This window comes from Oryctolagus cuniculus, chromosome 3 (genome assembly GCF_051225735.1).
Source record: "Oryctolagus cuniculus isolate XC-2025 breed Fujian yellow rabbit chromosome 3, ASM5122573v1, whole genome shotgun sequence".
Lineage (NCBI taxonomy): Eukaryota > Metazoa > Chordata > Mammalia > Lagomorpha > Leporidae > Oryctolagus > Oryctolagus cuniculus.
The window spans coordinates 39,673,231-39,698,805 of record NC_142869.1 but is presented as its reverse complement, the minus strand read 5'-3'; the positions used below and the strand labels follow the sequence as shown (position 1 = coordinate 39,698,805).

The following is a 25,575-nucleotide window of genomic DNA, read 5'->3' as shown; positions in this document are numbered from 1 at the left end:
GAGTCTCTACTGGAGGTGCGTAGACCGTCCTCCCTTGCTGCTATTACCTAACAGTACAATACAGTAGCTATGTGCATAGCATTTGTGCTTTAGTAGGCATTGTAAGAAATCTAGAGGTGAGCTCAAGGATATCAGAGGAGGTGCATAGCTCCAGAGTATTTTTATCCTCCTTGGGAGTCCTGGAACCCATTCCCTGTAGATACTGAGGGACAACTGCAGGCTCGCCATTAGGGCATTTAGGAGAACTACAATACATGTTGTACAAAAACTCAGAGTGAACGTGATTCCAAAGTAAACCACATGAAGCAAACCATGTAATGGCGCTCGGCCAGCAGCCGAGAGTCCAGGCACTCAGCTGCGCAGTCTACAGCCAAGTGGGTGTCAGCTTGTCGTTACTCTGCAGCAGCTGTCTGCTCCGGCTTAAACACGCGGTACTGGAGGACATGGGGCTCCCTAGAGCTTCCTGGACAGTGACAGGAATTCAAGAGATCTCCTGGTGGGTTGGTGCCTATGCCAGAGACCCAGCCTGAACAGTGGCGACCCACAGTCTGCTTCCTCACTTTGCAAGGAGTTGCTCCCTTTTTTCCTAATAAGCCTCCCCTCCACCTTCTGCTCTTCCCAGACAGTGGAAGCCTTAGTGTCCTCCTCCCCTGCCCCATCCCCACCATCACTGTAAGCAGCAAGGGCACGATCCCGGAATTCAGTTGTTACAAATAGTATTGCTATTCATGGATGTGGAGCCACGAGTTGCACAAATAATAGGGCCACTAGGTAAGCCATACCTTGCTATTGTTTTCCTTTTAAGGCAACATTATTCCTTACCGTGGTTATGAGGTAAAAGTTGAGTTGACCTATTGTAGAAAGAAGATGCTTAAATTAACTTGGGTGGTTAGTAAAGATGCAGGTGTTTCCATCCATTCTGTTAGAAGTGCCAGGAACCGTAAAAGATAGTATCGGATTTTCATCTCTCAGATTTACCTTCTATTTCAAGGGTCCAAGAGAATAATACGATTTTCTCATTTGTTTCTCTTTCTAGAACAATAAAAGAAAAAGAAGCAAGTCCAAGCAGCATCAAAGCAGCAAGGACGCTAAGGACAAGGCAGAGCGGCCTGACGCAGGGCCCGTGCAGCCACAGCCGCCCCAGCTACAGAACGGCCACGCGAATGGCTGTGAGAAGGACAGCTCGTCCACTGATTCCGCCGCCGAGAAACCAGCCCTTAGCCCTCGGGAGAAGAGGATCTCCATCCTCGAGGAGCCTTCAAAGGTACTTCGTGGGGTCACAGGTCAGTAATCTTAAGTAAAGTTACCTAAGGAAACACAGGAGGAAAAAACACAGAGGGGGCCCGTTGGGGGCAGCCACTGCTGCTGTCGCTATCACGGAAGAGGAGGGGTTTTTCTGCTGCCCTGGAGATGGGTTCAGTCAGTCTTCCTGAGGCCACGTGGGGGTCAGCGGCAGGCGGTGAGGCCAGAGAATAGAAGCTTAAGCTAGCCCTGCACTAAGAGGATTCTTTTGGTTTTTACCTAAAACAAAAAACGGTGTGTGTATTTGGATCATCAGGAAGATGGATATTTTAGTTTAAAGAAGTACTTTTTGTAGGCACCTTTACTAGAATTCACTTGAAGTAAGAGTAATTGGTGACAAAAGGAAATGTTATGAAAGATTTACAAGTGGCCGAGGGAGTCCAGGTTGCTATAACTCCGACTGCTTCATATGATGTGTTGGAATGTAACCTGCCACAGTGAGGTCAGTGATTGCCCACTGCCTGACCCAGTGCCTCACTTTATAACAAACCCTCAAGTAAAACGCAGCGGTAACACAATCTGACTAGAAAAGGAATTTCAATCAATAATTTAAGAAATGCAACAGTAAGTAAAATGGAAAGCCTCATAAAGCGGTCTGATGCCCATTCCCACTTAGAATAAGTCACGTTGCAATTGAAAGAAGTAAGACAAGTCAACTGGATAACATAGATACCACTCTTTATATTTGACCTGCGAAGTAAGAGCTCAGCAAGTGTATTTCTGCGTATACATGGGCTCAGACTCCAGTGCCGTAACTGCTGCTGTGGTTGGCCATGTGGTTTCCCACACTGTGAAAAACTCCTAGTCAAGTTCTAAACACCGTAAAATACCATCTTCCCTCAATTTACACAGAAATTAAATCCTGAAAATTCAAGCAAATCCTAGAAATGAAACAGTCTAGGATTACATAATTACATACACACACACACACACACACACACGTTTTTAAACACTCATTCACAAGAACATGAAGATGTTCAGGAAACAGGACAATTCTTTGTTGTACAGAACATGACTGCAAACCATCCAGCATCTTCCTGCTCGCCTGCCACCACACACACATGCGCAGTCATTTTGCTAAAGTTCTGAAATGCCTTCTTTCATGTTTAGCATGCTAGACCCCTCAGTGAGAAGCACTACGCTGGTTGATGTCTCACAGTCTTTGTCCTCATTCTAAAATCCTGAGTGTACCGCCTCTATGGCTTTTTAAACGCCTCATGCATTCGTAGTGCCAGGCCCTATGAACAGTACGTTCAGAGGATCGATAGGATCTAGACCGTGAGGGACTAGTGTCCTGGTGTCTCCGAAGACAAGGCTGTGGGCACCCTGATGAGTTAGGGTTTCAGGAAGAGAGGTGCCGCACCCAGCTGTGGCTCAGGGAGGGTCCAGCTGAGCAGTGGGTGTTGAGGGCCTGACAGACGCAAGGTGGTAGAAAGGATGCCGAGGCTTAGAAGGAAGCAGGGACAACTTTGTTTCATATGCTCACCTACTGCCCACCAGGGGCACATGAAGCTGGGCTGTCCTGTGACAAGCCAAGCAGAGTGAGACAGCCCTGCCTGGCAGAGTTCCGTCTAGCAGAGACAGAGGTGCAGACAGAACATCATGTGGTGACATGTGCTACATCGGGAGGCATTAAGTAACTGACTCGCTGTAAATCAGATCTAGTGCTTCAAACATGGCTCACAGAGCACTTTCTTCTAGAACTTTCTTCTAGAAACACATTTCGTAACAACACCATCTAGAGCCCCACACTTCAGATCCTCCTCATTTACGGCACGATGGCTTCCTAAAACCAAACTGTGACAACAGAAATAACCCCATTTTGAAGCCAAATTCTCTAGGAGTCTTTTCATTCAGTTTTTTCTATGCCTACCATTTTGAGAATGTTTTGATTTATAGTCAGGGCAGGAAGGAGAAATTAAATAATTGAGCGACAGAGCCCCAAGTTTACTTGTTATTGCTTTCACATGAATTACTTTCCAAATCTAATTACTCAACTTGCTGTTTTGGTATCAATCACCAACTAAAAGCTTAGCACATATATTCGTTCATTTACTTATAATTTATACCTTCTTCTGAACACAATTTCAGTAACTGTCTGAAGTAGATGACATTCGAGCAAATGCTGTCTAAAAGTGCTTCCCTTCACAGTGGATAGCTGCCAGGAAAGTTAAGTGCCCACCAGGGAAGTTCTCTGCACAAGGGGGCTTTTGTGAACCCTCACGTAAAACTTGTGTCAAGGATCTGTGATCGCACGGTTGTCCCGATGTCCCTTTGTTGAGTTTAGCATGAAGGCATTGAAGTATGTTGCTGTTATTTGTTAGCGTCACTGGTGCATGAGACATCTCTCTGCTTCACATAAATTTTTCTATTAAAGAATAAATGACAGTGGTGGAACGTTATTAGATGTTTTGGCAAAAGAACAGGAGCCTTTCTGGTTGGCCATTCCCTTCACTGGCAGTTCCAGGGACCACAGATTTTAAAATGGCTTCCTAGCTGGTTACGTTTTCTCTCAGAGATGCTAAAGGGTCATCAGGCAGTTGACACAAAGCTGTCAGATGACTGTCAAATGGTTGTTCCATCCGTCAGAGAGCCCAAGACGTCTAAGAGATGTTTCACAGCTGGGCGCCAGGCCTGGAACACTCCGTACCTCAGTTTGAGTAGAACGTGGGACCCGGAAGGGTGAGAAGGAGCCTTTAATCCTGACCCCTTTCCTTACTTAAGGAAACCGAGGCTCCTGGATGGAGCAGCTGAGAGAATAGACCCCCTCAGCCCTCCCAAAAGACTGACTCCAATCCACAGGATTTTATGCATGCAGCCAGGAGGGTATTGTGAAAACTGCGGCCTCCCTAACGCCTTAAAAACTGTCTAATTGAAAAATTGGGGAAAAGTAATAATACTACAGCCGTAGAATGATATTCTGTAGTCGAGTGGTTCACAGTATGAGCCTGAAAGAAATCTCCAGGCTAGCAGTGGTGGAGCATTTATCAGGCTCTCCAGTAATGAAACTGGCGCAACAATGCCTGTGCGCAAGGCCCCGCTGGGCAGGAGGCTGTGAGCATGTGCGCTGCATGTTTTATCTTTTTATAACACCTTGACATTCAAGATCTCTCCTTCCCAAAGCCTTAAACTGCATCATTTTCTGGTAGGGGAGAAGTTCGCTTTAAGATATATGCAGGTGGCTCAGGGGTGTTGGTGTGACTTCCTACATGAAAAATAACCACCCGAAGCATCGTCATTTCAGGCAGTAAATATAGCACTGCCAAGTGGGACACGGCCGTGCGTCGGCATTCAGCCGAGAAGTTTGGGAGTAGGTTTTAAGCCTGAGAGTAGGTTGTTGTGGTTGTTTTGTTGTATTTCAGAATTTTTAATAACAGCTCAAATTAGATCTTTTACATAATTCAATCAAAGGCATCCTGTTTTCACTTACGAAATCAGGCAGGGAGTACGTTGAGATTTATTTGTACCAAAAGTAGTGCCAATGATATTTTTTTCCGGAGTCCCCATCTAAATGTCTAAAGCACTTTATGACCTGAGAGTTCGGTTTGCCCACATACTCCTCCTGCTGTCTGTCTCACGAGGCTCATATCGCTAAAATGTGCCAAGTGCCTCACCTCCATTTAGGCCAGAATGAGGATCCGGATTCCTCTGTGGCCTTTGTCCCAGTGGACACAGTGCCCACCGAGTGGGAGAGGAGCTGGGTGGGGAAAGGGGTCCCGCCAGCCGCACAGGGGCCAGCCCAGGAGCAGGACTCTGGCTTGTCCAGCCCCTCTCGCTGGCCCCACCCCCATCCTGGGAGAGCCCCTCTTCTGTCCCCTCCTCCTCCTCTCCAGACAGAAGGCTCCAGGCTGTGTGCACCGAGCTTCACAAGCGGGACCCCGCCATCTGCCGGGTGTCCCGGGTCAGGAAGAGCCCTGTCGTTTCCCCAGTTATGGGGCAGATCCTAGGTTTGGGCACAGAGCTGCTGTCTCATTCTCAAAGTGAAATGAACCAATGGAAAACGAGAGCGCCCTGTGATTTTACAGTGCTGTTGGTTGCCTGCCCCTCATCTGTGCTTCCTGTAACAACAACACAAACGCCGGCCACTGTGTCGAAGTATCTGATGGTCTGAGGTTCCCTTCAGGGAACTCAGAGGCAGAGTTTTGCATGTCCTAGCCTCAGGAAGACCTCCTGTGCTGCTTCTCTAAGCCATGCGTTGGACCAGAGGCTTAGAAAGGATCAACAAGAAGAAAGCAGTTAGTGTAGGACTTTACTAGTAACGCCGAATGTGTATATGCTAGGATTTGCGTGGTGCCAGCTCTTAAATGGAAGCAATATAATACCACAGCGAAGAACCAGGGCATTAGCAGTAGACAGATTCGGATTCTTGGCCTCTTCACTTACCAGGTGTGTGACCCTGGACAAGTCAACCACTGTGTGTCTCCACTTCTTCATTTGCAAAGAAGAAAATAGAATCCCACGTGACAAGATGATGGTGAACCCTGAGATACATAAATTGATGAGCACAGCATCTGGTACAGAGCAAACCATCCTATCACCTATTTATCCATTAAGTAATTATGTTTAAGCATCTAATATGTGCCAGGAATTCTCCTAGAGGAAGTGAGCAGACAGCAGTTTCTGCTTTCAGGGAGTTTACATTCTTGGGGAGAAGGGAGGAAGAAGCCAGAATACAAGTAAACTACAGGCACTTATGGACTATGGTAAATGTTGTGAAGGCAGCAGAGAGGCAGGTGGCGTTGTAGGGTGATGCGTGCACCTGACCGAGAGAAGTTCAAGGTGAGACCTGGGATGTTTCATTCAGGCCGTCCTGTAGCACGCCGGGTGCTGGTGGCCTGAAGAGCATCTTGCACTTACTGAGCCCTTATAGAATGACAACCATAGGCTTTTGCTGTTTGTTTTGTTTTGTTTTGTTTTAAGGAATGATGTAGTACTGATACTTCACGTATATTCCTTCACAGATCGACGTAAAGCAATGCTATATGAGCGTGCTTCTTCAAGTTTGTATTTTAAAGCTCACAGCTGCCATCCTCACTCCTCTTCCATTATTATCTTAGCATCCAAATACTTGGGCTGAACTCCCATTTAAAGTTGCGTGTAGTTCATTCTCAACCTCAGCTTCCAGCAGCCTGTGTCTGAACTGGGACTTAGAGCCCTGCTTCCTCCCTGCACGTGTGGAAAAGCAGAAAGAGATAGAGACAGACACAGGGCGTGCTGACCTGAGGGTGCAGGAAGCAGATCTCAGGTGGTCCGTGTCCCCCAGGCAGAGGGAAGTCTCGAGCCCTCTCCCTTCTCTTTCTCGTCTGGAAACTACTGCTGCAATGTTGCAGCAAAACACAAAACCACTCACCTGGGAACCCTCCCACCCTCCCACCCCACCTTGTCACGGCTGTTTCAGTTCCAGACTTCCTTAAACGGGATGCACCTCTGACAGGTGTCAAAAGGCTTTCCTTTTTTTTTTTTTTTTTTTAACATCTCCAGTGAAATGCACTGAGAATTAAGCCATATTTCAGGGAAATAAGACAGTGAAATAAATCAAGTTTACCTACCTGTGTCACTGTCAGCTTAACCCATCGATTTTATTTTGTTACCTTTTAATATAAATAAATGAAAAAGGCACCGATGACGTACTATGTCTACCATGCAGAAGCCTGGACAGTGAAGGACTTGGAGAGCCCCCCCACACACACACTGTGAGGTGCTGACCTCAGCAGAGAAGGGGTGTGGCTTCCTGAGTCACACGCAGCCTGCAGTAGAGAAGAAATGTGCCAAGGGTATGAGCTGAGCTGTCTTAGAAAACCCACACCATTGCCAGAGGGGTGGTGAGGTTGCCAGTGGCGGGGAGGGGTGAGGCACATGGCCGGAGGGTGCAGCTGGAGCTCCAGCAGCTGCTGTCACCAGTGGTGACTGTGATAACAGTCGGTGCCCAGTCAGTGGTCAGTGTTCAGGGCCCAGAAGAAAACTCCTGTCCTTGTCGCCTCACAGCCTCACTTTACTGCCCTCTACTGAGAAGCTAACATTCTGTGAGCTGGCAGTAGAGACTTGTAGGTGACTAGTAGGGTCCTGCTCCAGTGTTAGAAAACAGGGCAAAGAAGGGTGGGTTTGGAGCCAAGAGACGGGCACTTGGCAAGTGGCACACAGTGCTTTCCTGCCTGGACCACACCTCCCTGCCCGTCCCCCATGAGCTGTTTCCTGTGGCTTCAGGTGAGATGGCTCGGATCTCAGCCTGGATGGTACTTCCCAAGGAATTCCTTCTTTGTGTCCTCAGGTCAAATATGCCAGTTACGGTTTCAGAACACAGTGCGTTTTGCTTTCATAACATTTACCACACAGTTGCAATTTTACATTTGCTTGTGTAATGGTTTGATTTCAAGTTCTATAAAGACAGGGACCATATCTGCCTTGATTGCTATTTTCTTCCGGTGCCTACAACAATAACAGGCACCCAGACAAACCTTTCTCATGGGCTGTATTGGATTGTTATTGATAAAATATGCAAGGAAGTATAGCTAAATTAAATTTTAAGTTACTGTGTTACTATTGAAGATAGTTACAGACTTTTGTATTTCTAGGTTTAAACTGACTTTATCTAGTTGAGGACATTTGAGAAATGCAGTATAGTTTAAGGAAAAAAGTACTTTCTTGAAACAGCTACAGTTAAATTTCATTATGGAATTTTTTTAATGCACAGATATTTTACCTTTTTACAAAAAATGCATATTCACAGCAAATGAACTTTAGTATTCTGGTTGTTACATACTATGACATGAACATTATATCATTCAGTATTCCTTAAAAACATGATTTTAGTGGCTGTATTTTGTTTTTATGAGTTTGCCATATTTCTTTTAAATATTACCAAACTATTGTCCATTTGGATTATTTCCATGTTGCTTTTATAAACAGCCCTGTAGTAAATATATCTTATATATAAATCTCAACAACTGTGATTATTGCCTTGGTGTGTATTCTTAGAAGTGGAATTACTAGGTTCAAAAGGTGTGAGTTTTTAAAAATTCTTAATATATTGCTATTCAGAAAGGTTACACTAACGTTATTGTTTTTATTTGTAAAACCTATCAATAGCATATGATGAAACAATGTCAATAGGGAGATGAAACATTTTTGAGAAGCTCAATTTCTATTTCTATTTTTCTTTTGTAAATATTTGAGAACACTAAGATCAGTTATCAAAGAACTCTCAATGATTTCATTATGTTTTCATAAAACACTAAGATATTCACTTAAGTACTTTCAACTCAGTAGTAACATGTTTTAAATAACAGACTTTAGGAATTTTAGAGATAACTCTATAAGAACAAATTTATAATTTGCTATTTTATCATTTTTTCCAGATAAAACTTTTTTGGTAATACTTAAATTAATCATGATCAAATGATATGCTTTACTGAAATTACATGTGTATAAAAAACATGAATCTTAATGACTATAATAATTCTAGAACTACTCTATGTATAATACATTCCTGAAAGTTAGATTTCAATTCTTTTTATACCCCCTTCAGTCTACTTATGAGTACATCAAGCTTTCATTAAAAAGTAAAAACTGAATATGAGTTTTCAGATCCTTTCAGATTTAAATGCATACATGACCATACATATATTATGAAAATCTTTGACGCCAAGTGCACAAATTTCTCCCAAGAGGAGAATTTGTTTTCTTGGGTGCTGTTAACAAAAACAGCCAGCACAGTTCTTATTGAGCTGTGTAAAATAAATCAAGTCAAGGACAAGTAAAGTACATAAGTTGGTACGAAGACTTGGTGACTAGGAAATTGATAACTCTCAGTGTTGGCAAGAGTTAAATGTGGAAATAATTGCATGCACTGAAGCTGAGTCTAAATGGGTCCAGTTTAGCTGCAAATTAATTTGGCAGAGCTGATCAAAAGCTTTTTCAAGAAAAAGTCATGGATTTGTATCTTCATTGTCATATATGATGTTCATGAAATTATAGTAAAAGAATTTTAAATGTGGAAATCCATAATAATGCAAAAAATGGACAAGGTGGCACCAATTTCCAGACAGGGAAAGTAAATGGAGAAAGATTGACTAATGTGTCAAAGCATGCACAGCTTCAGCACAGAATACAACAGTTGGCGAAGGGTTGCTTGGCGGGAACTTGGGAAGCTGTTCATTCTGAGTATCAGATAGGATGGAAGGCGAGGGTGTTAGTCAACTCTTGCTAACAAACACCTGAGAAAAGCTACGTAGGAAAGAAAAAGGTTTATCTAGGCTGACAGTTTTGGAGGTTCTCAGTCTGAGATCAAGCAGACCCCATTTGTTCACCATCCACTGCGGCTGGAGGATAATAATGTCAGAGCGTATGAGAGGGAGCAATCACACAGCAATTCAGGCAGTAGGGAGACCAGGTGAGCCCAATTTAGGCCTATGTAACCAGCCCTCTCCTGATAACTTCCTTCTGATGGCCCGTCCACAATGACCTGAAGACCTCCCACTAGGTTTACCTCCTAGACATTGTAACTGTATCCAGCCTCCACCCTCTTTAGTACCATTAACTATTTTTGTTAATGGGATTATAATGTTTTGGGATTATGCCTTTAACACATGAGCTTTTGAGAGATGCTCAAACTAACTTCCAAACCATAGCAGTAAGCTTAAGAAGAGAGATATAAAAAAGAATCAAATGGAGGCGTTTTAAGGAACAGTCCACTGTCACCTTACTACCTCTTCCACTCCCCTGGCTTGTCTTGCAGACGCCTAACATCTTCAAGGCAAATAGTGGGGGAAGGAGTGGAAAGTGATCTGCTAGTATTTATTTTTAAAGATTTTTTAAAATTTATTTGAAAGGCATAGTTAGAGAGAAGAGACACACGCAGAGAGAGGGTGCTTCCATCGACTAACTCATTCCCCAAATGGCCGCAATACCCAGGGGTTGGGCCAGGCCAAAGCCAGGCACCGGGAGCTTCTTCCAGGTCTCCCACGTGAGTGTGGGGGCCCAAGCACTTGAGCCATCTTCTAATGCTTTCCCAGGCCATTAGCAGGGAGCTGGATCCGAAGTGGAGCAGCTGGGTCTTGAACCAACGCCCATATGAGATGCAGCATCACAGGTGGAAGCTTAATCTGGTACATCACAATGCCAGTCTCAATGTGCCAATATTTTAATGATCTGTTGGGAAAGAAATCAAACCTCTTTGGAGGAAAATAGAATTATCTAGTTTCTTAATGAATTACTTACAATCTTAGCAATTTTAAAAACTACTATGCATGAGAATTAGGAAAATGTGACCTATAATAAACAGAAATATTAGTCATCAGAAACAATCCCATTGACAAAATCAGAAGTTGGAATTAGCAGATAAAGAATTTTACAGGGAAAAAAAATGGATATCCTGGATGAAGAGAAGGAGAATTTCAGGAGAAAGAAAAAGGAAGAAATTGAAAGCATAGAATTAAAAAGTGCAACATCTAAAATTATTTTAAAAGATCATCAGATGTGCTTCATAATAGTTTGGACAATGAAAAAGAAAGGATCAGTAAATTTGAAGATCAGTGCAAATAAACTGAAGAACAAGTGAAAAAAAAATAAAACAACAAACGAAAACCAAAGCCTCAGTGGCTTAAGGGACAGTATCAAGAAATCTCACACACATGGAATTGAAATCTCAGAAGCATAGGGAAGAGAAGTTGGGGCTGGAGGGACTATAAAAAAAATGGCCCCAGATTTTACAAAATTTGATAAAAAACAACTCACACATCCAAGAACTTCTGCAAAATCCAAGCAGGGGAAATCCTAGAAAAATCACACCTTAGTCAAATACTGGAAGTCAAAAATGAAGAGAAAAATCTTAAAACGTGAGCAGAGAGGAAAAAACACACATTGTAAACATAAGAGTGAGGATAGGAACAAAGGTTGACTTCTTATCAGAAACAATATAGACCAGAACACACTAGAATGAAGTCTATCAAGTAATGAGTAGGGGAACTGTCTAGCTAGAGAAAATATCCTTCAAAAAAGAAAGCGCAACAGTGTTCAAATAAAAGCTTTTAGCTTTTATTAGCAGACTTACATCACAAAGCAAACTGAAAGTGTTCTTTTGTCTGCTGGAAGAAAATGAAAGAACAAAGATGGAAAATGCTGAAAATATGGATAAAAATAAATGGGTTGTTTTTTTAAAGCAAAAGTAACAACTGTGGGGTTTACAACAAGTGAAGAAGTAAACTATATGGCTGTAAGTGTACAGCTGATAGAAGTGGGTGAGTAGAATCATACTATTGTGTGGTTCTGGAATGTGTGAAGCAAAACAGTATTGACTCAGAGGACACTGTGATAAGTCAACAATACAATTTTACAATCCTTAAGAAACCTCTAAAAGAAAGAATTTTTAAAATTTTAGAATAATATATAACTAAAATGGTAAATTCAACCCACTAGTACCAATTAATTACATTAAATGTAAATAAACTAAAATTGAATTGGAAAGTAGATATTGACAGATTGTTTCTTAAAAAGCAAAATCCACCTATATACTTACTATTCTAACAGATGCATGTTAACTATAAAGACAAAGACAAGCCAAAAATTAAAGGATAGGAAAGATTTGCTGTCTAAATAGCAGATACAATAAAGCTGGGGTGTGGGGTGAGAGCATTTGACCTGTCAGTTAAATTTCTGGTGAGAACACCCATGTCGTGTGTCAGAGTACTTGAACTAAACTCCAGCTCCTGACTGCAGCTTGCTATTGATATGATGGTCCCAGCTGTCCATGTGGGAGATCTGGATTGAGTTCCTAGCCCTTGGCTTTGTCCCAGTCCTGGCACTGCAGACATTTGAGTTGTGAACCAGTAGATGGGAGTGAGCTCCCTCCCTCCCTCTCTCCTCCTCTATCTGAGGGAAAGAAGAAGAGAAGGAAGGAGGAAAGGAAGACAGGCTCCCCAAATATTAGCACCAAAAAAGTTTAACCACATGAAATATAGCCAGAGGTGGTAAGGATCATTTCATCATAAAAAATAGATGATTCATCGAAAAGAGTTTATAAGCTTCTAAATGGCAGAGCAAGATCCTTGAAGAAACAATTGATAGAACCAAGAAAAGTGACAAATCCATAATAGTTATATTTCAATACCATTTCCTTAGTGTTTGATATAACAAGTTGATTATATATCAAAAGTATATAGGAAATCTAAACAGTCTTACCAACTAGCTTGACATAATTGACATCTATAGGACATTACACTCAACTTTAAAGCACATATCATTTTCATCAAAATAGATCCATTTATGGACCATAAAATTTGACAGATTTAAAATATGAAATCTTTAGATTTGTGTTTGACCTCAATATAATTAACAATTAATAGTTATAAAATCGGCCGGCACCGCAGCTCACTAGGCTAATCCTCTGCCTTGTGGCGCCGGCACACCGGGTTCTAGTCCCAGTCGGGGCGCCAGATTCTGTCCCGGTTGCCCCTCTTCCAGGCCAGCTCTCTGCTGTGGCCAGGGAGTGCAGTGGAGGATGGCCCAAGTACTTGGGCCCTGCACCCCATGGGAGACCAGGAGAAGCACCTGGCTTCTGCCATTGGGTCAGCACGGTGCACCAGCGTGGCGGCCATTGGAAGGTGAACCAATGGCAAAAGAAGACCTTTCTCTCTGTCTCTGTCTCTCACTGTCCATTCTGCCTGTCAAAAAAAAAAAAAAGTTATAAAATACTTAGAAAATCTCTAAAAATATAGAAATTAACTTCCCCTTTAAATGATGCATTGGTCGAAGAAAAGGGTCATTAAAGATATCAGGGAACATTTTTAATGGGATCATCATAAAATATCATAAACCAATTTCCAATGTCAGGAATGAAGTTATCACTAAGCCTTCATTCTTTTAAAGGCTAACAACAGGTTATTTTTACCCTTATGCCAATAAATTCAAAAATTTGGATGAAATAAACAAATTCCTTAGAAACACAACTTGCCAAAGCATACAAAAAGAAATATAAAATCTGAATAGCCCTAATCAGCAAAGCAATTCATAATTAATATCTCTGGGCTCCAGATGGTTTCACTGGTGAACTCTAACAAAATTTTAAGGTACAAATATAATAGCAATCTTAAACTGTTTCAGAAACTAGAAAGGGAATACTTTCCAGTTCATTTTATGAGGCCAGAATTAACCCTGTTTTAAAACCTGACAAAGTTTTTGCAAGAAAAAGAATTAAAAAAATTGTTTATTAAAAACCAAATCCCTAACAAAATATTAGTAGCACACATAAAAGATAACACGCCATAACTAAGTGTGTTTTATCCCAGAAATGTGTCAGTGGTTTCACATTTGAAAACCAATCAACATAATTTACCATTAAAATGAAGAAGAAAATTATATAATCATCTAAGCAGGTAAAACAGGAAAATCGACAATAAAAACTCTCAGCAAAGTAGGAATAAAGGAGAACTTCTTGATCCTGAAAAACATACAAAAACTCTTCCACTAATGTCATATTTAATGATGAAATATTGGATGCAGTTTCCCTAAATGAAGGACAATGGAAGGAGTTTATTCTGCATTGTACCAGAATTCCTGGTCAGTTCAGTAAAACAAGGAAAGTTTGGAAATGAAGAAATTCATTACAGATGTCGTTATTATAACTATAAAAAATCTTAAGACATCTACCAAGAAATAAAAAATGAAACTATCAGAACTAATATAGAAATTACCCAAATCTCTGGATAAAAGTTCAACATAAGAAAAAGTCTGTTACATTTTGGCACTCTAGCAACCAACATTTTGGAATTGAAAATCAAATAAATATTGTATATCATAACATAAAAAGTCTGATACACCTAGGAACATACTTGAATAAAGATGCACAAAACTAATAACTATAAACTAATGCTGAGAAAAACTAAATAAAACCTAAATAAATGTCATGTCCATCTTGATAAAGAAGAGCAAATTTGGAGGATATTATGGGATCTTAGTACTCATTAGTTGGTTACAGTGAGTAAGAGAGTAAGGTGGTGGTGTGAGAACAGACCACTAGACCAGTGTAATAAAATAGAGTCCAAAAATAGACACACACATAGAGTCAATTCATTTTCAACAAAGATGCCAAGACAATTAAATGGGGAGAGGTCAGCTCAGATTTACTATGCTCTCATCTTACATTAATAAATGTAAACATTTTAAATTCTAACTATTAAGGGCAGAGAGACTGTGACTCATTTATCTCCTTGTGCATTCCATACGAGTCTGTTGAGTTAAAATGAATCAGAAACCAAAATGATACTCAGGAAGTTATATGCCATCTCCCTGGAATTTGATAAGTTTTTTTTTTTTTTTTTTTTTTTTTTTAATAAGAGGACTGTTCATGTGATGGGGCAATAGAAAAACATGGTAATCCTCCGCCTGCGGCGCCGGCACCCCGGGTTCTAGTCCCGGTTGGGGTGCCAGATTCTGTCCCAGTTGCTCCTCTTCCAGGCCAGCTCTCTGCTGTGGCCAGGGAAGGCAGTGGAGGATGGCCCAAGTCCTTGGGCCCTACACCTGCATGGGAAACCAGGAGAAGCACCTGGCTCCTGGCTTCAGATCAGCACAGTGCACTGGCTGCAGTGGCCATTGGGGGGTGAACCAATGGAAAAGGAAGACCTTTCTCTCTGTCTCTCTCTCTCTCTGTCCACTCTTCCTTTCAAAAACAAAGAGAAGAAAAACATAAAAGCTTCTATATACCATTTTTAGATATATATATGATTTTTTAATTGAAATCTAGGCACATTGGGTATTTCTGTAGTTAACTTTTCTTTACAAGATATGACTAATTTGGTTAAAATATTTGATGAGTATTAGATAAAGACACAGCCAGGCCAGCGCCGCGGCTCACTAGGCTAATCCTCCGCCTAGCGGCGCCGGCACACCGGGTTCTAGTCCTGGTCGGGGCGCCGGATTCTGTCCCGGTTGCCCCTCTTCCAGGCCAGCCTTCTGCTGTGGCCAGGGAGTGCAGTGGAGGATGGCCCAGGTGCTTGGGCCCTGCACCCCATGGGAGACCAGGAAAAGCACCTGGCTCCTGGCTCCTGCCATTGGATCAGCACGGTGCGCCGGCCGCAGCGTGCCGGCCGCGGCGGCCATTGGAGGGTGAACCAACGGCAAAGGAAGACCTTTCTCTCTGTCTCTCTCTCTCACTGTCCACTCTGCCTGTCAAAAAAAAAAAAAAGACACAGCCAGAGACTCATATCATACAAGGGTTCATACAGCTAGAAGGGCCTTAGGCATGCAAAGCACTAAAGTAATGCTACTTCACTCATTCATTTATTTAGTGTTGATCATGTACCTACTAAGTACTAAGCATAAATGATGAACAGGACACATGTTACTCTGTCTTTAAGGCTTCACTAAAATAAATACTCTCTTAATTCTAGAACATAAATTAGTGGTGATTGCACATTGCATACCACCAGTCGTATGCTGCTTGTAGTTTGTATTAGTGCTATCCAATAGAAATTTAATGCCATATGTCATATATTATATATATATAATTTTATGTATTCTAGAAGCCACATTTAAAAATATAAATAAGCAGATGAGTAAATTTGGAATACATTTTATCTAATATGCAAAGTATTATTTCAACATGCTGTCAATAGTGTTCAGACTATTAAAGAAATGTTTTTAAAATTAACATTAAGTTTTCAGTATTGAGTATATATTTTCCGCTTATGACATATCTCAATTTGAGCAAGCCATATTGCAAGTAATCAGTAGCCACATGTGGCTGGTTGGCACCTTATTAGATATTGAAGACATGAATTAATTCCCTTTAGCTGCAATCTGTTGAAATGTACAAGTAGACTCTATACCTGGTGCTGTTTCTGATGTTAGAGTAAAATTAGTGTATCTAGGAAAGAACTGCCCTCCTTGTTAGAAGTGTCAGTGGTCAAGGGGTGTCTAATTCTGTCATAGGTGTAGAACTCCACACGAATTTTCATTTAAAAGAGTTCTGGAGTTTTACTGTATTTGGAGACATATTTATGCATCTAGCATGTGAATATATCCAGGTGACCTTTAGGAGACTTTGCAGGACCCCCCCCCCCCAAAATTCAACTACTTAAAGTTCTCAATATTTGTTGGGTGAATGATGAAATGAACCCACAACCCACATTATCAATTCTCTGATACACAAACAAAATAGTTGTAGCTTTAGGCTAATGAGCTCATGCTCATTTGCCTGCTTGTCTTCTGTTTAAAATTCATTTGTCTTCTAACAGTATAATTTTCCCTCTATTCAAAGGCCATTATTTCCATTAGACTATAGTATAAATCCCCTTATTTTCAAGATTATGACTAATTTATTACACTGTGCACCAAGAGATGTGTTTTAGATTCTCAATGTATAATATCTCATCAAGACTGAATCTCAGCTGTGATTTAGAAAGGGGATGAGTTGGAAGCAGCTTGGACTTAATCACTGTTGTAACTTAAACATGTAGACTCATCATAATGTGGGAGATATCACCTGTCTCTGCTCCAACAGAATAACCCAGGAATCAGAATACTGGCCCATGAATCAGAGGAGGTAAATTTTAGAAATTTGCATGTGTAATAAGTACCAAGGGAGACTCATTTCACATTAAATGTTGACTACCACTGCCCTACAGGGAAGTTCCACTGTAGTGGAACTGAAGATAAAATTGCATACTAACACTTGCATCTATTTATTAGTGGAAGAAATGCTGTTTTCAGTTCTGGTTTACTACCTCTGCTAAGCATTTCATTGGGTACCACATTGCTCTTCAAGTGAATTTTCATGCTTCAACCCATAAAACATACGGTGTGCTTTCTTGAAAGATAGATTATGAATGTTAGATTCAACTACACTTATCCTAAATGGGCTAATGTCTAAAATCACATTGACTAGGACCTAGGTCATATTTGTTGGCACAGTTCCCTAATGTAATATCTGTAATGTTTGTGACAGTGCTGGAAGATGCACTTTGTTTCTTATTTTGTTCTATGAAATAATTCTAAGCATACTTTAATTTAGTCACAATTCTACAGAAGACTGCTGAGCCAGGCACAAGTACAGGGACTTCAAAAATGAATTGAACTCAGTGCCCTTGGGAAGGCCGTGACCTCTGCAATGCAGGGATGAGCGCTAGACATGAAGCCTTGTGTCAGAATATTATGTTAGGTGTTTACGAGGCCGCATCCGAGAAGACAGCAGGGTGATGTGACTCTGACAGGGAGCTGGGGCTTCACGTAGATGACTGTGCTCTGTTGGACTATGAGCCTCAGCGAGCCAGAGAAGTGACGTCATGCCACAGCATCAGCCAGGACGTAGATAAGACCAGCACTTGTGTCTCCTGATCCAAACCGTTGTCTTCCCACTAAACCCAGCTTTCTCCAAGAACCTGGTCTCCGAAAGCAAATTGGCAAAGCGCACTGGCCTCTCCCCTCTCTTCACACCCAAAGTGCTCTCTGGTAGTAAGATATTAAGGGTGATACATTTCCTTTCCAGCCACCAGGGTGCCATTTAATTCCCTCCAGCAATGACTACATAGGAACCCACCTTTAAAAGATGCTGAAAGCTACATGCTGCTGATTTATTGCCACATCTATTAAAGCTCCAGAGAGAATCTGACTCCCTGGATTTTAAATATAGTTGAGCTATTATGATGATATTTCCTGATTTAAGCCCTCCATAAATTAGGTGAAATGATTATAGTGGCTGTTGTCACTTCATTCTTGCCCCATCTCTAATCACTGTTCTGCCTTCATTAATTCAGAATAAAATATCACAAGACATTAATGCAGCATGTGGCTGTGAGAGGGCTACATCTCAATACTGAATGTGATATCATACTTAAAGATGCCAGTACCTGATCCTTTACTGGAATAGTGAAAAAAGAAAAGAAAAGTTAAAAAAAAAAAAAAAACTGCTCAACTCTTGGTACCTTCCTGGACTGTTACAGGTGCGGAAACTAGGCTCAGAGATAATGTGCGACTTGCTCAGGATCAGTCTGCAAGTGATTACCAGACCCAAAACACACGCCCAGGTCTTCTGGCTCTAGATACAAGGCTCTTTCTAGCCTAACCTTCAATCTTCTGGGGATCCTTCCACAACAGTGTCTTGACTGCTTTTTAATGAAAGGCATCATTGCCAACATAGAAACAAAAACAAAAATCTCGGCTTCCCCCATCACTTTATCGTCACTGTGTTTAGTTTATCACTTCACAATCATTATCTGGTGTTCTCTTACAGAAGGCAACAGACTACTGCAACAGAAACTATCCCTAGATGGCAACCCCAAACCTATACACGGACCAACAGAGAGGTCAGATGGCCTACAGTGGTCAGCTGAGCAGCCTTGTAACCCAAGCAAGCCTAAGGCAAAAACATCTCCTGTTAAGTCCAATGCCCCTGCAGCTCATCTTGAAATAAAGCCAGATGAGTTGGCAAAGAAAAGAGGTAAAGTGGTTTCTTTTGCACAAATGATTCAATATATTTTGCACCCACAGAAAAGTGCCCGAATGACAACACTTTGCATAAAATGCTGCCTAGTGTAGAGAACGCACATGAAATGGTATTTCTTTTTGTGACCCACATAGATTGAAAGACAGATGTGATTCCTCCCATGTTAATCAAAGGTCTTGACTATTTAAATAGAATTATACCCCCTTTCTCTGCCCTGCTGTGACCTTTCTGCTCTCGGTAGGCATGGGTAAACTTGCACCACAAACGCCTTCCCTCCTGATATTTCACAAAGCAAGTGTTAATCACAGGAGCTCCTTCAAAAATGTGAATGCTGGAAGGACTCGTGTTTCTGATACACAGGTTCTTGACTTGAATGAAGATGAGTCTGGAGGCTGGCATATCTTTTTCAGATGTGATCTTCCCTTGTAAATTCAGTCTATGTTAGAACCTTCAGACAACATAACACTGAAAGAGGATTTTAGACTTGACACACTAGAATTTTATTATTTTTTGAGCTTTGATATACTTGATTCGTAAATAGTATTAAAAATGAAAGGGAATGAATCACTTCCTTTCTGATTCTCAGGCGATTAAATGATGCTCTCATTCAGCCTCTGTTGCATCTGATTTCCTTGGCTTCGGTGTGATACGCTTTCCCGCTCTCCTGGAGGGGAGGTTTCTTCCTTCTAAGAAATATGTCCTTGTTGGGATAAGTCCAGTCTGCCTCTTTGCCATGCACTCTCTGTGGACCCTGGTGACGGTTTCAGGAAATCGGGCAAGAGGGGCCCCCACAGAGCCTCTGTGGGAGATGCTGCTGAAACCACAGGCCTGGCTGATCAGGCCGGAGCCAGCGTACCTGGCACAGAGGCTCCACCCTCCCCCTGGCTCATTTGTGCCTCTTCCAGTCCCTTGCACAAGCCCTTCTGCTTTTTAGCCTCACAGAGTGCTGTTTATAGAGACAACCAGCAGCGGCACACTTGGTCTTTGGATGTATCAGATGCTGAAGACACTGCAGTTTGGGATGGAACACCAGGATCAGAGCCTCTTGCTAAAGAGCAAAGGAAACAAGTGCGCCCCAAATGTCCTGGCCAGAGAAAGACCCCAGTGCTGAAATCCCCGCAGTCTCAGGGGCCAGTTGAGCCATCCACCCTGCATCATAAACATCCTTTTGCCAGAACTTTCTCTCTGTCTCTTTTTATTTTTTAACTTGAAAAACAAAAGGCGAATCTTTTTTTTTTTTGGTGGATTAGCTGTTTTGTTTTGTTTTTTAGCCTCCCAATATAAAAAAAAGTGCTTGAATTGCTTTTTCTTTTTCCTTCACATCAATTTTAGGCCCAAATATTGAGAAATCAGTGAAGGATTTGCAACGCTGCACTGTTTCTCTAACAAGATACCGTGTTATGATCAAGGAAGAAGTGGATAGTTCTGTGAAGAAGATCAAAGCTGCCTTTGCGGAATTACACAACTGGTGAGTCACTGCACTCTGGAGCTGTGAATCTGGTGCCTGAGAACTTCCCTGCCTAAGAGCATCAGGCGACCGTGCTGTGTGTTTCCTTCCCAGAATCACAGAGCCCCTCCCCAGCAGAGTTCTGTTAAAGCTCTGGAGCGGATACACACATCTTGGGAATAAAAAAGAAGAGAAAGTATAGGAATAAAATAAACCCAATAGCATAATTCATTGGGGTTTCAAGTTAACTCAAAAATGTGAGGATGATATAGAACAAAACCTCAAAAAAAAAAAAACTATATTATTGACAAATCTCTGGAAGGCTACTATGAATGCTACCAAGAAAACAAAATACTTCCAGCATTATCACTATAAAGCAAGCAAAAAAATCTCTTAACAAAAAGGAATATATACACTTAGTGATAGCATCCTTTTCTTGGGTATCTTTAAGGCTGGCATTAAGAAATTGTGCACTGATGCGGTTTTGGTCCGGCCCTTGTCCTGCCCTGCAGTTAATTTTGATAAAGGATATTTCTTAGAGTCTTCTACATTTTCTCATATCCACAAGGTGCAATACGTGTTGGTGAAAGCTATTAGTTGAAAGATGTTACCAGTGTTTCAGTTAGGATTCTTTCCATTTCAAGTTTTAGAAACCCAAATTACACTAAAGAGAAAGGAGAATTGATTGGCTGATGTCCGTGAAAATTCCAGAAAACTTCTGGCAAATTTGCTCTAATCCAAATTATGTTGCCTCTCTGCCCCTCCCCCTTTCTCTCTCTCTCTCTCTCCCTCCCTCCCTCCCTCCTTCCCTCTGCCTCCTCCCTCCCCCCTCCTCTCTCCTTTCGCTTCTCACTCTTTCCCTCCCTCTGCTTGGCTTTACTCTTAGGCAAGTCTCCTTCTGCATCAGCAAAGAAAATCCCCCTGGCAGCTCCAGACTTCCTTAGCACTGAGATCTGGGGCCAGGCTCAGTCTCTAACAGTTCCAGCCAAAGTCCAAAGACTGATTCTCATTGGCTGAGTTGGGTTGCATATCTGTCTCTAAACCAGTCACTATTGCAAGAGGAACAGCCTTCCTACCAGACAGGCCAGAGTCATGAGAGCCACACCTCAGCCCCGTGGACAGAGAGCTGAGGAACCATGGGCTTCCACAGGAAAATGCAAAGTACCCCCACAATGCCCAGGTTCATATAGCTTGTTCCCTATATCTCATTGGCCTCCTATAATTCTAAAATTTGATCCCATCTTCTCCATAGTTTTCCTGTCCCTAGTCCTTGCTTTGACACTGATGTGCTTTTTAACAGAAACTGTAGAGTTGTATAAAACTAAGGATTAAGCTTCACACTAACCTAATCTAAAATTCATGAATTAAAAACCATCTGCTGCATATAAGATCTTAAGGGTACAGAAGACACCAGAGACTTGAAAGAAGTGCCTCTGCTTTAGTTACCATTCAGCCTTTCAAAGCCCTTCCCAGGTGAGAAATCATTACTCCCCACACACACACACACACACACCACACACCACACACACCTGATCATGGTGTCTGGACCTCACTGGAACGAATCTGCTTGATTAGATCATGATCTAAGCAATTGTTCCTGGCACCTCCAAGAATATTCATTATTATTATATAGTTAAAAGTTAATACGACTCTCCAGTCTTTAAGCAAGTTGCCACACTGCTTCTGAGTACTTCCAACTTGCAGGCTTGTTCTTCTAGAACCAGAGCCGGCAGACTTGCTCTCTGAAGGGCCATCTAGCAAATGCCTGAAGCATCACAGGCTCGCGGCCCCCGTGTAGTGCCTCAGCAGCGGGAAAGCCAAGTTCAGTAGTGCGAAAGGGGAGCAGAGCAGCTTGGACTCGCGGGTCGTAGCTCACCAGGCCCTGTGTGGAAGCATTAGTGCTGCTCAGAGAAGAACCTGTGCCTTACCGTTAGACCACACTCTTCCTCTGAGGGTGTCTGTGTGATACCTGCCACCCGAGTACCTCTCCACTGATGCACCCCGTGTAGCAGTGACCTGCAGTTACCGCTCTGTCCTCCAGCTGCCCTGAGGACTTTGGATTTTATTTTGCCTCTCAGTAAAATGAGCATCACATGGGTCATGAGACATGCTGCGATTGATAGCAGATTCTTTGAGTGTTTTACTCCTCAACAGCTGAAAACATGAGCCAGGCAAGACAGCACCCGCCAAAGTTGTGTATCTTTTCCCTGCTGCTAATTCACAGTGTGTTCCAGGCTGATGGCCGGGATCGCTTCTGAAGGCGCCCTGCCAAGCAGTGCCGCTGCTTAAAAGTCACCTGCCTCACCAAACGGCACTTCTCCAAACCAAAGAAGAAAACATCGAGAGGGCCCGTTCTCCGAGTGCCGTTGCTGTGTGATGTGAAATGCTAGCACTTGTTTTCTGTTCTAACCCCTAATACAAACGATCCCACAGTAACTGCATAAGTGGTAACTCAAAAATGAAACCAAAGTGCTTTTTTTTTTTAATTAGCAATTTATTTACATGCATTTCTGCCAAATAGAAAAGCGTTGCCTCTCTTCCGGATAAGCCTGCCATCCGGCCAACACAGTGACGTGCTGGGGTAAAGCCTCCCTCTTGTGCTCTAAAGGGGAGAAAAGGATAGGTTTTTAGGGATCGTGGTGCTCTTGAAAATTATCAGGCTTGCACAATACTGGGGAGCAGCTTAGAAGTTTAAAAAAAATGAAGCTGTCCTATAGATAGTGAAGCCACGCATTCTTACACGCTCTAGCTTTGAACGTGAAACCGTCCGCTTCAGTACAGTTGTGACCTCACTATGAGGTCATAAGGCACATGTGGGTACGGAGGACAGGGAACAAGTACTGTGCAGTTCCAAAAGAAGTGCTATCCCTGAGGCAGGGACTGCATGAACGGCACTCAGCGACGCGGACACGTACGTCCCGTGGCCAGGTCCTTACTGTGGGGCCACCAAATCTCTTAACCCCAGACTGCACAGCGGGGGTGTGTCTCGCTTAGAAATAAATAGAAAGTCTCAGGCCAAGAAATTCTAAATGTTTACTCTGCTAGGAAGGGGCCAGCTTGAGGACGTGTGTCCTACCTGACTAAATTCCACAAAAAAAAAAAAAAAAGGACTGCTGGACTCCACGGGAATGCTGGTTTTGAGAGGTTGAGAAAAAACCAGTTGCTTGCACATGCTTGATACCAGGTGAGCACACGTGAGGGTAAAATGAGCTGAGTGCTTACCCTTCCACAGTTCTGGAGAAAGCCTTTAAGTAGTTTTATACACACACACACACACACACACACACACGATATCAAAGTTGGCATTTGACATGGACACAGTTCCATGGGGCTAAGTGACCATAACACAGAGGGCATTCTCGTGTTCCCAATGGAACTGGGGGCCTGAGAGAGGAACAAAAATGACAGTATGCTCCCACAGAGGTCTTAACAGAGAATAAATTTGGCAACACAAGATGAAAAGCCACATCAGGAGCTAACATGAAACAGCTGGTTCTCTCCCATGTGGTTGGCCTCCTACCACAACTGGAAAATATTCATCCCTTAGAATCCTAGCTGCCAGATTTCATTGCTTTGTGTGCAAACCAGTTGAGCCTCTTGTCACAAATTGTGTGTGTGTGTGTGTGTGTGTGTCCAAGTGGATTGTAAAGGCTTAAAAACGAACAATAAAAGGTTAGATTCCAAAAACACCCAGGAAGGTGCTGTATGCTAGGGGAGAACATATTCCCCAAAGAGATGGGAAGATTCTGCTAGGTGTGGCTGTCAGTTCAACATGTGAGTAAAAGACCTCTCGGAGAAAATAGGAGATGCTTACGACCCAATGAGCTGAAGGGTGTGCTGGGGGCCGGGGCGGGTCATGCAGTTGCAGAACGGGGACTGGAGGGGACAGTCCTTTTGCTTTGCTTTCAGTTAGAAAAGGGAGATTGGTCAAAGCATGTGTTCTGCATAAAGGGACCAGAAATGGCCCCATACCCCATGTTGGTTTGTTTCCTATAGCAGCCCAAGAAGCCTGGCCACATGGAATGCGGAAGTGGGCCAGAAAATTGCGCTCCCCCAGCCCTGAGCCGCTGCTCCATCGCCTTTCTCTGCCCATTTTCCCTACATCCTCTCCTTCACATCGTGTCCCTCATCACAGCAGAGTCACGGCAAGCCTCCTGCTGCCGCCCCCAGGAATCAAGACCAGATCTTGTGATGGAGTCTCTGTCCCTTATCTCTGCTTCCTTTCAACCAGTCACTCCATCCTTTGGATGATGTGGCCTCCCTCCCAAAGTGACACATTTGCATGTTAACAAATGCTCTGTTGACACGCTCTCCCCTAGCCAAAAGAATAACTCTGAGAGTGAGAATTTCAAGCTGAAGAGACAGCTATTTTGAGATAAGTGTATCTTCTCCTGGCATCCCTCACAGCCCTCTCAGCTGCTGCTGAAGCCCCAACGGGTAGCCGAGCCAACACTTGCACACATTACCGGGGTGGTCGCCCAGGCCAGATCGTATCACTGTCCTCTGTCTAGGCTGTGACCTTGAGAAGGCCTCCCAGGTGGGTGCTGTTGTGTTCAGAACAGCCTAGGTGACAGTCTCCGCATGCTCAGCTTGTTAGTCCTCAGATGGCCGCGTAATACAGAATTACTGAGGCGTGTGTCTCTGGAGTCTCTGGAGTTTGAATCCAGTAAGACCTTTTTTTGTTCACTTTGACAGGCTTATCACACAGTTGGGTGCTCGCCTTGTCTCTTGGTTGGTGGTTGGGTTCTCCCCCTGTAGTCTCCAAACTTGTAGCCGCTGTGCGGTGACACCAGCCTCCTGTGTCAGCTGTTTCTGTGTCCTGTAGGTCTTGTCTTTGTTCTCTTTGACTGAAACATGATGCTTCTGAGTTGACATTTACTTCTCTCCATGCAGAAGTATCTAAGTGTACACTATCATTGAAATCTCTCTGAGCTCTGTGGCCATCCATTGCCTAGGCACCACCCCCGAGTTACTGATTTCACTTGTCTGCAGTGGTCCCAAAAATAGATTTAAAAAATAAAATTAAGACCAGTTTATTCTCTTGTACCTCCATGATCGATTAAAACATTGGTCGAGAGACTTGCAGCGAGTGATCTGTCCAGGGCCAGAGCGATGGCACTCAGCCGGATGAATTTGCCCCCGGAAGACCATTGCTCTGGAAATAGATGCGGTTGTCACAGGCACAGAAAGGGAGTGCTCCTGGCATCCAGCAGGGAAACAGGGCTGCTGCAAGCCACCCTGGAATGCACAGAACAGCTCCTCGCCCCCTCTCTTCCCATGCGCCTGTCAGCATGATCTGGCCCAGGATGTTGGTGCTGCTGAGCATGCTGGGTGAGGCACAGACCAGAAGGAAGGCGCCAGTCCTGCTGCACATCGTGCTGTAGCTGCCTGA

At 42.9% G+C, this 25,575-nt stretch overlaps 1 protein-coding gene across 16 annotated transcripts in view; it reads left to right on the top strand.

The window, feature by feature from the left end:
- The window catches only part of SPATS2L (spermatogenesis associated serine rich 2 like), a 174,807-nt gene that overhangs the window by 117,113 nt on the left and 32,119 nt on the right, over positions 1 to 25,575 (top strand). For 10 of the 16 annotated variants that reach the window (XM_008258940.5, XM_008258938.5, XM_070070421.2 and 7 more), the window contains 3 exons: positions 1,037 to 1,283; positions 18,524 to 18,730; positions 20,069 to 20,204. In XM_008258940.5, the coding sequence (XP_008257162.1) occupies positions 1,037 to 1,283; positions 18,524 to 18,730; positions 20,069 to 20,204 (590 nt within the window). The remainder of the gene's footprint in view (positions 1 to 1,036; positions 1,284 to 18,523; positions 18,731 to 20,068; positions 20,205 to 25,575) is intronic. The other 6 variants (XM_070070428.2, XM_070070427.2, XM_070070424.2 and 3 more) reach the window with 1 other exon arrangement.